The sequence below is a fragment of the Drosophila grimshawi genome, unplaced genomic scaffold (genome assembly GCF_018153295.1).
Source record: "Drosophila grimshawi isolate 15287-2541.00 unplaced genomic scaffold, ASM1815329v1 contig_1377, whole genome shotgun sequence".
In the NCBI taxonomy this organism is placed as follows: domain Eukaryota; kingdom Metazoa; phylum Arthropoda; class Insecta; order Diptera; family Drosophilidae; genus Drosophila; species Drosophila grimshawi.
Window position 1 is genome coordinate 6,356,377 of NW_025062900.1, and position 12,179 is coordinate 6,368,555.

At 40.5% G+C, this 12,179-nt stretch overlaps 2 protein-coding genes across 3 annotated transcripts; both read right to left on the reverse strand.

The window, feature by feature from the left end:
• Window positions 1-42: 42 nt before the first annotated feature.
• On the reverse strand, window positions 43-2,761 carry LOC6561908. 2 transcript variants are annotated; one of them, XM_043214686.1, is made up of 3 exons: window positions 1,893-2,761; window positions 345-1,719; window positions 43-284 (listed from the first exon to the last, which is right to left on the reverse strand). In XM_043214686.1, exons 1-2 carry the CDS (start codon window positions 2,578-2,580, stop codon window positions 764-766), a joined length of 1,644 nt encoding a protein of 547 aa, XP_043070621.1. In that variant the 5' UTR covers window positions 2,581-2,761; the 3' UTR covers window positions 43-284; window positions 345-763. The 2 variants fall into 2 exon arrangements, with proteins under 2 accessions (XP_043070621.1, XP_001988915.2); XM_001988879.2 differs by having other exon boundaries at window positions 345-1,833.
• Window positions 2,762-3,953: 1,192 nt separating this feature from the next.
• LOC6561907 (glycogen phosphorylase) lies at window positions 3,954-10,797 on the reverse strand. Its single transcript, XM_001988878.2, has 4 exons — window positions 10,339-10,797; window positions 6,065-6,593; window positions 4,398-6,004; window positions 3,954-4,321 (listed from the first exon to the last, which is right to left on the reverse strand). Exons 1-4 carry the CDS (start codon window positions 10,579-10,581, stop codon window positions 4,172-4,174), a joined length of 2,529 nt encoding a protein of 842 aa, XP_001988914.1. The 5' UTR covers window positions 10,582-10,797; the 3' UTR covers window positions 3,954-4,171.
• Between the last annotated feature and the right edge of the window lie 1,382 nt (window positions 10,798-12,179).

The following is a 12,179-nucleotide window of genomic DNA, read 5'->3' on the forward strand; positions in this document are numbered from 1 at the left end:
TTTTGGGCCGACGCTTCTTCTTTTTTTTGATCGGCCTCTTTGCGCAGGTAAGACTCTTCAGATAGCTGAGGCACTCCTCATTCGGGATGAGACCCTGAAGTGTTCTCTCTAGGCATCCCACATTGCCGTCGTCGCTATCTATACCATTCTGCATGCCACCTGCCTTGTTGTAGACAGGTTGCAACTTATGCCTAGCATACTGATCCTTACAATAGTTATATTTCACTCCAGGTTGATGGCCTCTTGCTGCTTGTTTGTGACTCGCTTGCGAATTTGCCGCCTTACTAAATTAAAGCAAATTTAAATTAAAATACAAATTTTAATTGAAATTAATGTTGACATACTTTATCAGTACGATAAGTATTGAAGGTCTGTTTTGAGGATCATCTGGGGAGGGTTGCTTTTGTTCTGATTCATTTTCGATCCAAGCACCTGACGCAGAATGATTCATTTGGCGTGATGCATCCCATCCGGAAGTATGCCATGCATGAGGAATTTGTGCAGCGCTGTCAGGCTCGAAATAGTTTCCGTTTCCTGAATTAGCTTTCTCTTGTGACTCAGAAATACTTCCGATCCAACGACTAGATTGAACTTGTGAATCGCAGTCGTATCTGACTGCCGACTCCCACGATCTGCTCGCATCCATTCCTGGCTCAGTACTACTCAACATTGCTCTGGAAATTTTGTAGCCATCTCCCTCTCAGTTCGAAATACTTGAAATGTACTAAAACTTAATCGGATGTTTTGAGTTTTCCGGCGAGGATCACTGCGTAGGATAAGTAAACCGAAATTGTTGACCACCTTTGGCACGCAAACGTTTGCCACATGCCGACTCGTACTGGGAAATCTTATATGCTTTTTGGGCCACTTGCCTATTGTTCAAGATCTCATCGGGGAGCTGGTCAGCTCTTGCTGCCTTCTGTGGACAATAGTAGCGACAGCAGTTGCCATCGTTGGGCAGTGCTTCGCACATTGATTTCAGCACACGGCATTTGGGTAACGGCGGACTGGACCTCGGCTGGTTGGGTATCACTTTAGGCACAACTATGGCCTCCCCTTTGGCCTGCTCTGTGGGCTGCTGAACAAACCGAATCTTAGCCTTTTTATTGGATAACACTCTGCCACACCGTGACTTGAAGATTTGTACAATCTTCACAGGATTCTGTGCAGCTGCGATCTTCATCTGGCACACAGATTTCCCTGAGTTGCCCATGAGGCGCTTGTCCCTCTCCTGTTGCAGGTCGCTGGTGCTGACAGACTTCTCTGAGGTGTCCATGAAGTGCACGTCCCTACCCATGGATATCCTGGATTCCGTTTGCAATAGCTTGTGAGAGGTGTACACCTCGGTCATCATTGGATGATCGGACTCATTGTTTGAAAAGTACTTTTCCTGCTTTTCCAACATGGCCAGACTTTTCTCGGCGTTCTTAAACCAGTCATCCAAGCTGCCTGACGCTGCCACCTGCTCCGCCTTCATTTCTGGCTTGAAGGTTTTATTTTCTTGCTCCTCCTCATCTTCAGTAGCTGGGAAACTGACCTTGCCACATCTGGGACGCTGCCCAGGAGCATCCGAGCAGTAGCAAACGTTAATTTCTTGTTGCTGTTCAGCCGACTGACTCGCCGGGCGACTATTTCCTCTGGATTGAGTAGACAGTTTCCTTGGAATTGGAGTTGCTGGCTGGACTTTCACTTGATCCTGTAAGGCCCCAGTTTGGTATGCTGAGTTGGGTAAATGTGTCAAGCTCTGGGTGACGCCGCCATAACTATTGCAACAGCAAGTGCAGGGACACCACATTGTGGTGCCACTGTCGCGCATCTTTGGCCTATGCGAGACTACAAATATATTGTATATTACTATACACAATCATTGTATCCCGGGTTATGCAACTTACCTGCAGAATTTGAAAATGCTTCTGCTGAAATGCGTTTCTTTCGCGAAAAACGAGATCTACTTGCTTGCGGCTTGGCGACTACGGGCGGGGCTGGTGGAGCAGGTGGAGGCATGATGATAACTGGCATCAACTTGAATCCCTTTCTTCGGCACTTGCACTGCTGCTCCAGCTTGCCCAGCATAGACTGATCTGAATACGGAGTCCAAGTGGTGTAAATGTTCTGCTGCTTCTGCTCCGCTTGTTGCTCGATATAGTTGTCCAGTTTGAGCATGGTCTGACGCACCAGATCCGTGAGCGTATCTAGCTGTGCATCCCTATCGCTTGCTGCTGGTATATCCATATCCACATGCTCCGATAAGTTCTCATTCAATGTTGTGAATAAAACTTCTCTATTTTTCACATATTTCCCATCACCTTCGGTAGAGCAACTGGTTAGGATTGGCTCCAAGCGAGCATGTCTTGCTGCTGGCTGGGCATAGTGGTTATTATCCAACTGCTTCTCACTCTCCAGTGCTTGCACTACATACTTCAGCTCTTCTAAGGCCTCTTGATGAGCATCGTAGTTCGAGCAGTTGCATAAGCCAGCCATTTGCCGCGGTTGGCAGCAACTCGAAGCGCAGTTTTGAATTGTGTCCAAATTGTGTAGGCCATAAGCAGCAAAATCCATCGCATTTATTTGCTGCCGCATTTGTTCATATTTATCATTTATCCTTGGATCGTTGTACAGACTAGGATAGGAAGCAATTAATGGTCTTTTGTAATGGCATCTTTGGCTGTCATTGGTCTCAACATTGACAGAACCAATGCGACGAATGCGTCGAAGTTTTACTGGTTTTGTGGCTTTTGGTGGCCAGGCTTGGCTCAGTAGCCTTAGACGTTGCTCCATGTGTTTCGTATATATATATATATATATATATATTGGTATTATCTGTCAATTTTGATTGATGTGCTCGAAAAACGAGCAAAATCCTTTTTTTTTGTATTTTAATATGTGTGCAACCAAAATTTTGAAATCGTTTCCATGGCAACAGCGTTTTGAACAATTTTTTTTTATTTTTTTCGTCTAATATTAAAAGTAATCTGGAAATACGTCCTTAAATGAGATGATGCTGCCTTCTTGGTATTACTATGTAAACAGATGCCATATATAACTTATCGTGAACTTAATAGGCATTTTATTGTTTGGAATTCTGTTTTTTAATAAATTTTGCACGTTTATTTTCATTTAGTAGTGCTTTAACATATTATAAATAATGTACTAAATACAAAAGAAATAAATTGAAATTATTAATTTTAGGGTTAATTTGAGATGAATTAAAATAAATGGTTACTCGACAAATAAATTGCATACTTTTAGGCAGAAGCAAAAAATGCGAGAGAAATGCTCTTTGAGTCCAGCAAAAAATATTGCATACTTATAGGGCGTCGAATAAAGTTGATGGTGAATCTCAGATAGTCTTAGAATTTCAGAACTTTTAAAGCATATTATTAAGGACCAATTCTATCGAACTGCAATCAGGGATTGTGCGGATAGTCCTAGAAATGGTCAAGTTGCCCGGCTTTTCTGATTAATCTCATTTTTTCTTTGAGCCCAATATTTTTTGTCAAATCCTGTAAATGTTTAAATGCCAATCGATAGTTCCTTTTGCTGTGGCCTAAAAAAAACGTGTGTCCTTTCGAAATCAATACGGATAAGGCTGAGAAAAAGGCTAAATCGTCGCCCACTCAGTGACTTAATTTGATTGAATTTAAGTGTTTTTATTTTATTATGTAAATTAAATTATTTTCTTTACATGTAACAGTTGAACTTTCTTTTGTTTGTTTATTTAACACGCATATTTTTATCCATATCTAAAAACAAAGCATTGCACTAAGTTGTAATCATGTTGGTGTTGTTGTTTTTTTTTTTTATTTATTCAATTTCCTTTTTGTTGTTCTAGTTTTTGTTTAAGTTACTTTGTAAGTGTTCCTGAGGTCTCAATGGCGGATATAGGTACCGTGGTGTTGTAGTCGCTGCTGCTAATTCGATTCCAGCCAGTTGAAGATTAGCATTAGATTAGATTCGATTTGTATAGAATTTATTAAATAAGATAGATATTTAATAATTAACAATGAGCCTAATCGATGTTCACATCTTAGCGCTAGCTTAAACTTTGTTTCCTTTTCATTTCTTGTTTTCTTGTTAGTTTGTTGTTTGCATTTGGCTCCTAAAATGGGACTTTAACAAAAGTAAAGCACACGAATAATAAAATATAATATCAAAAAATGTTTTAATTGATTTATTGCTGATCCTCCGGTGCTGGCAGCTTCTCCCAGGTGGGTTCAACGCCCCAAATTTCACGAGCATATTCAGCAATGGTGCGATCCGATGAGAATTTGCCACTGGTGGCAATATTGTTGATGGACATCTCCAACCATTTGGCTTGGTTCTGTTACAAAAAAAATGAACAACATATTATTAAAATATATTTGTTAAGGTAATTTAGATAGATTTTCATTGCTTACCTGATAGGTCTTGGAGACCAGATCCTGGGCCTTGATGTACGCATCGTAGTCGGCCAGCAAGTAGTAATGATCGTACTTGAGAAGGATATCCGAGATGTTCTTGAACTCGTTGGGATTGCCAGGGCTGAAGAAGCCACCCTGGATCTGATCGATGACCTGCTTCACTTCGGGATTGGCATTATAATGATCGTAGGCATTGTAGCCCTTCTTCTTGAGCGCCTCCACCTCATCGACGGTCATGCCGAAAATGAAGATGTTATCCAGACCCATTTCCTCGGCCATTTCCACATTGGCGCCATCGAGGGTACCAATGGTTAAGGCACCATTAAGCTGGAACTTCATGTTGCCAGTGCCGGAGGCTTCAGTGCCAGCGGTGGAGATCTGTTCGGACAGATCCGCAGCGGGCATAATCTTCTCAGCCAGCGTGACGCGATAGTTCTCCAGGAAGATGACCTTCAGTTTGTCACCAACAATGGGATCATTGTTGACCACATTGCCAACGGCACAGATCAATTTGATGATCTGCTTGGCCACATAGTAGCCGGGCGCAGCCTTGCCACCGATCATGATTGTGCGTGGCGTGAAATTGGCTGTGGGATCCTTCTTGATGCGATTGTACAAGGTGATGATGTGCAGGCAGTTGAGCAGCTGACGCTTGTACTCATGGATGCGTTTCACCTGGATGTCGAACATTGAAGCCGGATTGACCTTGACGCCGTAGTCCTTCTCCAGAATGGCAGCCAATTTGAGTTTGTTCTCCTGCTTGACGCGTGCCACGTTGCGCTGGAAGTTGGGATCCTTGGCCCACTTCTTCAATGCGACCAGCTGATCCAAATGCACGGGCCACTCATCGCCGATCTTCTCGGCAATCAGATCGGATAAACCGGGGTTGCAGAGTAGCAGCCAGCGACGTGGCGTGATGCCGTTCGTCTTGTTCTGGAACTTCTTGGGATCCATTTCGTAGAAGTCATGGAACAGCGAATCCTTCAGGATCTGCGAATGAATGGCGGCAACACCGTTGACGGCATGCGAGCCAACAATCGACAGATGAGCCATATTGATGCGCTTCTCACCATCCTCCTCGACCAGAGACATGCGACGCATGCGATCTAGATCCTCGGGGAACTTCTTCTTCACATTCTCCATATGCAGGAAATTGATGTGATAGATGATCTGCAAGTGACGAGGCAATATCGACTCCAACATGGACACGGGCCAACGTTCTAGAGCCTCGGGTAGCACCGTATGATTGGTGTAGGCACAAGAGCGAACAACAATATCCCATGCCTTGACCCAATCCAAATGCTCCTCATCGATGAGGATGCGCATCAGTTCGGGTATGGCCAGTGACGGATGCGTATCGTTCAGCTGGATGGCCACCTTCTCGGGGAAGTGTTCGAAGGTGTTGCGAACCGCTTCGCGCGATCCAAACTTGGACGCCTTGTAGCGACGAATGATGTCCTGCAGGGTGGCGGCACACATGAAGTACTCCTGCTTCAGACGCAACTCCTTGCCCTCAAAGAAATTGTCGTTGGGATACAATACGCGAGAGATGTTCTCGGCCAGATTACGATCCAGCACGGCCTGAATGTAGTCACCATCGTTGACTGTAAAGATTGCCAATTGAATATAAGTCACAAGTTAAGTTAAGCAATTCAACTACTCACAGAACTTCAGGTTGAAGTCAATGGGCGACTTGGCGGACCAGAGACGCAGGGTGTTCACATGGTTGTTGGCGTAGCCGGGAATGGGATTGTCATAGGGCATGGCATAGACACGCTGGGTATCGACCCACTTCTTGCCCTCGGGCGTATCGATCACGCGGCCATAGAAATGAACGGGCAGCATGAATTCGGGACGTGCCTTCTCCCAGGGATTGCCATAGCGCAGCCAATCATCGGGCTCCTCCACCTGTTCGCCGTTCTTGATCTTCTGGGCAAAGATGCCGTACTCATAACGGATGCCATAGCCATAGGCAGCCAGACCCAATGTTGCCATCGAGTCGAGGAAACAGGCGGCCAAGCGACCGAGACCGCCATTGCCCAAACCGGCATCCTCCTCCATCTCCTCGAGATTCTCAATGTCCAGACCCAGCTGGTACATTGCCTCCTCGCACTCGCTCTGGATGCCCAAGTTGATCATGGTGTTCGTTAGCGATCTGCCCATGTAGTACTCCAGCGACAAATAGTAGACGCGCTGCAAATGATGGCAAAAAAAAAGAAGGGTTTTACTTAAGATATTTTCTTGATGAGAAGAAAGAGAAAGTTGCATGATGCATGATGAAAATTTGTTTGTTTATGTAACTAATAGTTCCTCTATCTTTAAGATACATAATACGTTCATCTCATTTAGAGTTTAGAACTGAATCAAGATATTATTATTCGCGATACTTTTTGAACACACCTCGTATATGTACTGAGAGATATAGGTTTATCAAATGATATCATTTATGATTGCACAATAAAGAGTAATTTGGATCGAATCAAGATATCTGCAATGAGGACATTATACATACAAGTAACTCTTTTATATTCTGCTGTTGAAATAGTTTTCAACACCTTCGATTATCTCCTATTGTAAGTGGTAGTGGTAGTCGTTAAGAGCCGGTACAACTGTACATTGGTTGGGAGCGTGATCGGTGACGCGAACAGCAGCTGGCCCAATTACCCAATTACAAAGTTATGTTAGTGTTTTGTTATTTATTGAGAAGGGCAACCGTTGGCGCCTTATCGACGTGTTTGCTAATTTGATTCAGCACTGCCGGGAGACTATAATTAGACATTTACATTCACCGGTTCAGCGATTGATCAGATCAGGCCCGGTCTGATAAGGCCATTACTTGCCATACATGCTGTGGAAACATGCTATGTTTCTATGCCCCATGCACCATGTACCATGTAAACTGAAATGCACCTAAAGGTAATCAGAGCCAATCGTCACATCTCTGCTCAGTGTTGCGATCTGTTTTGACGACAATGATCATCATCGATTTGGATTTGGAATGCCGCTTTATAGTTTATAAGTTGTTCCATGTAGCGCTTATCAGCACTGCCTGATATGTAAAATAGTGAAGAACATTGCGAGGCAAGGTCTCGGCAGAGTTTAGCAACTAATTACGACAATATACAAGTATATATAAATATCGCAATTAAACATTACATAGACAGATAGTATAGATAAGACAGATAATGCTTCTATATTGACACAGATGCGTCATATTTCCAATTGCGAATCACTTGTGACAACAGACAACTGGCCAGCCAATAATAAGCGGAAACTGTTGCCGTTTGATAACCCATTGTTTTATTTACGACCGCAGACAAAAAGAGACTCTTAATTGAATTTCGATATGCATATATGTGTTTAAGCTGTGTGCTTGCCACAACTGATAGGGGGGAACACATGTTTTTTTGCGGCTTATGGCCATAGACCAAATGATAACAAATACCGTCTGTTTGCGCTTGTAATCGAATCTAAAACAAGGGTAATATATGAATATTTAAATTTATGTGAGCCAGGCAACCAGCAGCTGCTCATATTCATATTCATAGATAAATATATATATATATATATATATACATATATCTATATGACGGTTAACAGATAAAACTATCTAATTAGTTTCTCATGTTGTATCCAATGAAAGTTTCCCATGCGGATCAATTGGTGTGCTTATTTAAAAAAATATATAAATAAATCAATTTAATTAAATTAAAATACTTTAAGTATCTCAAAAAAATGTATATATTTTTATTTACTTTTTTACTTAAAGTTGAAAACACCTGGTAGATAAAAAGCTTCTTTTGCTTGATACAGTCTGGCTGTGCTTATGTAAATGTTTATAAATTGAAAAAAAAAAAAACAATAAATATAAAAAATATCTTTTGAATAGAGTTCGTTTACCCCCTGACCTATCATCAATTGCTTGAGAGCGAACTCAACCATCAAAGAAGAAAAGCACCCCTAAAAGAAGTGGACTCAATTAGCTTTAAGTGTATCTAGTTTCAATTTGTTGTCCATGTATCCAAGAGCATAGCATATATGTACTTAGATAGATACATATTTACATAGTATTTATTGCTTTCATGGCTACACACAGAACACAGATTGCATGTAAGCGCATAATGAAAGTGTAACAAAGCGTAAATGAACCTCATGAAAATTTGGGTTATTGTCGTATTTTTTTTTGGAACCAAAATAAATGTGTTTAGACTCTCACACACACACACATCTATATATATATATATATATATATATCTACACTAACACATTGGCACGCGCAACTACAACAAAAATAACTAAAACGAAGACAAATTATAATGAAAATTTTCCTGACGATGGCGCCCACAGCCAACCAGCAGACGGCTCTCGTTTTTGTTAATAACCTTTGATTGACCTTGAAAATATGTGTGAATAACTGTGTGTATGTGTCTGACTATTATGCTGTTGGATATGTATATACATTTATATACATTTGTATTTTTTTGTTACTATGCTATAATTGTTAGTGCTTTAGATAAATTACTTAAATTGACCAATTTCATCGATAGATGTATGTATCTAGAATAAATTTATCAGCTGTTTACAGCATAAGCAAATAGAGACGTGCACTGTGGAAATTGAAAGTGATTTCGAGACAAGAAGCAACTTGGACTCGCTGACTGACTGACATTCAGGCAAGGACAAATTTTCCCCTTCAGATATGCGCGAAATTCGCACGCCTGCAGCACGTGATTGCAATAGTGTGCTTGTGAGAGAGAGAGAGAGAGAGAGAGAGACTTCATGTCTGCTGTGTACGCATTGTATAGAAGCAGTTGTGAGTGAAGTGTGCTTAAAGCTGCTTTCAGCGCTCGCACACTCGATTTAAAGTATGCCATTAATACGAAAATATTCCGCTTGAAGATACGCTTTAAAATTATTTAAAATATTGCAGAACAATAAAACAGAAAACAAGTAGAATGCTATATAATCATGCATATTAAAAACAAGCTGATAAATTTCTAAATAGTCTCGTTAAAACAATAATTGTCCGACTCTAAATTCTATTAAAACTGCTCCATTAAATTTGCTTTTTAGGATTTCAACAAACGTGGTGTTCAAAATTTGTATAATAAATAACATATCAAACAATATATGTAGATAGATAATTTGAACTATGTTACCCCATTTTAAGACATTAAGAAGCCTAGGGTATACAAATTACTGTGTTAATATTAATATTATATTTGAAATGACCTCTCTTTCCCGCTCTCTATCAGCCTATTTCTCTATGTGCTGGATCGTGACAGCTGCTGATTGATAATAAAATAATAGCTATTTTTATTATGATTTTGTTGTTTTTCCTAACTCAGCTGGTGGTTAAAGACTGGGTCACCGGCCTTTTTTAGCAGATAATTCTAACACAACAACATGTATATATGTATTTGGTCCACACAGTCAGGTTAAATGTGTCGCAGTGAAAGTACCCCAAATGTTTTTGGCATTGATCTCACTGCACTTCAGCAAAATTCTGCAGACGCAATTAAACAGAAACAGAAAGAAATAACAAAAAATAAAGAAAAACGAAAGCAAAATAAGTGTGCAGAGGGTAATAATGAATGTAGAAATGCAGCAGAAATGGCAGCGAGCGAGCGACGAAAACAAAAATGAAAATAAAAGAGAAGTTAATAAAAAAGGCGAAAAAACACATATTTTTGGCCAATGCACACAGAGAGAGACTGGCAAGAATACAGAAGGAAAGTGGAGAGCGCAATATGTGCATGTCGTAATACCAAAAAAAAAAAAAGAAATCAAATCGAATCAAGCCAAACTACAGATTCATTTCTTAACCAGTTCCAAAAAGTGTAACGAAAGTTGGGTTAGGTTATTTTTTTTTTTTTTGCTCCACTTCGAATTAAAATCGATATTCGAAAAAAAAGAAGGGGGGGAGTTGGTAACTAACCTTGGGGTCCTTTTCATAGTAATGCTGCTGTGTGCGTATCCAGCGTCCGACCATGTTGTCCTTGACGGTGTTGGCCAGCGCAAAGTAATAATCGCGCAGCGTGGACACATTGCGATCCTTGACGAGGGTGTAGTGCAAATGGCGATTGAAGTTCTTCTTCACCTCGGTTACGTTGCCAACCTCAGCGATGCCGCGCACCGAAATCTGCTTCCTGCGATCCGCGTCCGATTGTGGCTTCGACATTTTGCCTTCGACTCTCTGCTGCTAACTGAGCAATTTTCTTTCTTTCACTGCTTCTAACTAACACTCAGCGCGCTGCTCTGCTCAGATGCTGTCGCTGTCACTGCGTGGGTGCGTAGGAAAAACTAGAAGGCGACTTTTTTTAATACGCGAACCAGCGAATTCCTGAGTACGATGCGCGACCAAATACGACCGTTCGCTGCAAAAACCGGAGCACTTCTCACGCGGCGTGCGCTTCTCACATGTGTTATTACTCACAAGAGCTTTTCATGACCAGCAGCCAGTGGCGCATAGGGTATATTGTTTGACATATTACTCTGTAAAGCACACCTACTTCATTTTTTATTTTATATATATATATGTACTATTTTTTTTGCTTAACTCTCTACAAATCAGATACTTGCAATTAGGTTAAACTAAAACTACTTTTAAATGTTTATAACATGCACATTTGTTCAATGCAGGGTATTTGGGCGTCAGCTATAAACTATCTACTAAATCACTTTTCGTTTTTAAACACAAAGCTTTCGCTCTCTTTCGTTGAGTTTCGCTCTTGTAAACAACTCGGATTAATGCAAACTGTTTTGCGTCTTATCAGCGCTATGAAACTCTCCGCTGCTTGTCAGCGTCATTTGCCAGCTGGCATTAGCAAATTCTATGTTAACGTTGAATTGCAGTACATGCAACCCATATTGTGGTTTTTCGCAATCTCCATTGCTCAGCCACTGACACATCTCGCACTCTCTCTCTTCCTCTCTCTCTGCTTGCCTTTTTCATTTATCTCTCGCTCGCGCTCAGTGTCCCAGTCACCTTGTACGAAGGTCATACATGCGTATTGTTTATTATTTTTTGTCGACAGAGTGTTGTATGCTTTTTGTTTGCTTTTTGGCCGCCCAAGTTGCCGGCCCTCTGGCGTTAAGCTTTGCAAACAACGGATGCTAATCAGCTTTTTGTATGCTGCCGTTTTCGCAGACGAATACAGACGAATGCTGTTTGCTTTGGCGCGCCTACTCAAATAATTTAACAAGTTCGATTTGATTTAAGTTTATTTTTATTGAAATTTTTACGATCATATCATCAACTGTTTGATGTTCTTTTTGTTTTCTGAATGTAATAAGTAAGAACATTGTTTTCTCTGCATAGCATATAGCAAACTTACGGCACATTTATGTGATATACATACGTCTTTATATGAAGATCGTTTTAATTAAAATTAAACCACGAAAAGTTCATTTGCACTTGAAAATGTTTTTCGTTTTTTCGTATTTATGATGATTTTGTATTTACTTACATATTACATACATTTATAGAAATATCATTTTAAGTGTTATATAATATGCAAAAATATCTATTGTTATCATAGTTATATACGGGAGAAAAAACGACGCCTAAAAAGTTATCAGTAGTCCTTTATTTCCTTCTGCTTAATTTTCTTTTTGTTCTTGTTTGTTTTTTTTTTTTTATATCGAAAGCAACACAAAACATAAATTTTCACTTTCATTATTTGTAGTTTTGTATAACAATGAGCAACAAATGGTTACAATAAAAACATTTAAGCTACAAATAGATGTATTTAATGATTATGATCTTAAAACGTGTTG

Excerpts from the sequence above, each read along its gene's own strand:
- LOC6561908 (XM_001988879.2), bottom strand. The coding sequence starts at position 2,580 with ATGCGGCAGCAAATAAATGCGATGGATTTTGCTGCTTATGGCCTACAC. Across the intron at positions 1,834-1,892 it reads AGCATTTTCAAATTCTGCAG|TCTCGCATAGGCCAAAGATG; the intron begins GTAAGTTGCATA and ends ATATATTTGTAG.
- LOC6561907 (XM_001988878.2), bottom strand. The coding sequence starts at position 10,581 with ATGTCGAAGCCACAATCGGACGCGGATCGCAGGAAGCAGATTTCGGTG. Across the intron at positions 6,594-10,338 it reads ACTATGAAAAGGACCCCAAG|CGCGTCTACTATTTGTCGCT; the intron begins GTTAGTTACCAA and ends CATCATTTGCAG. Across the intron at positions 4,322-4,397 it reads TGGTCTCCAAGACCTATCAG|AACCAAGCCAAATGGTTGGA; the intron begins GTAAGCAATGAA and ends TTTTTGTAACAG.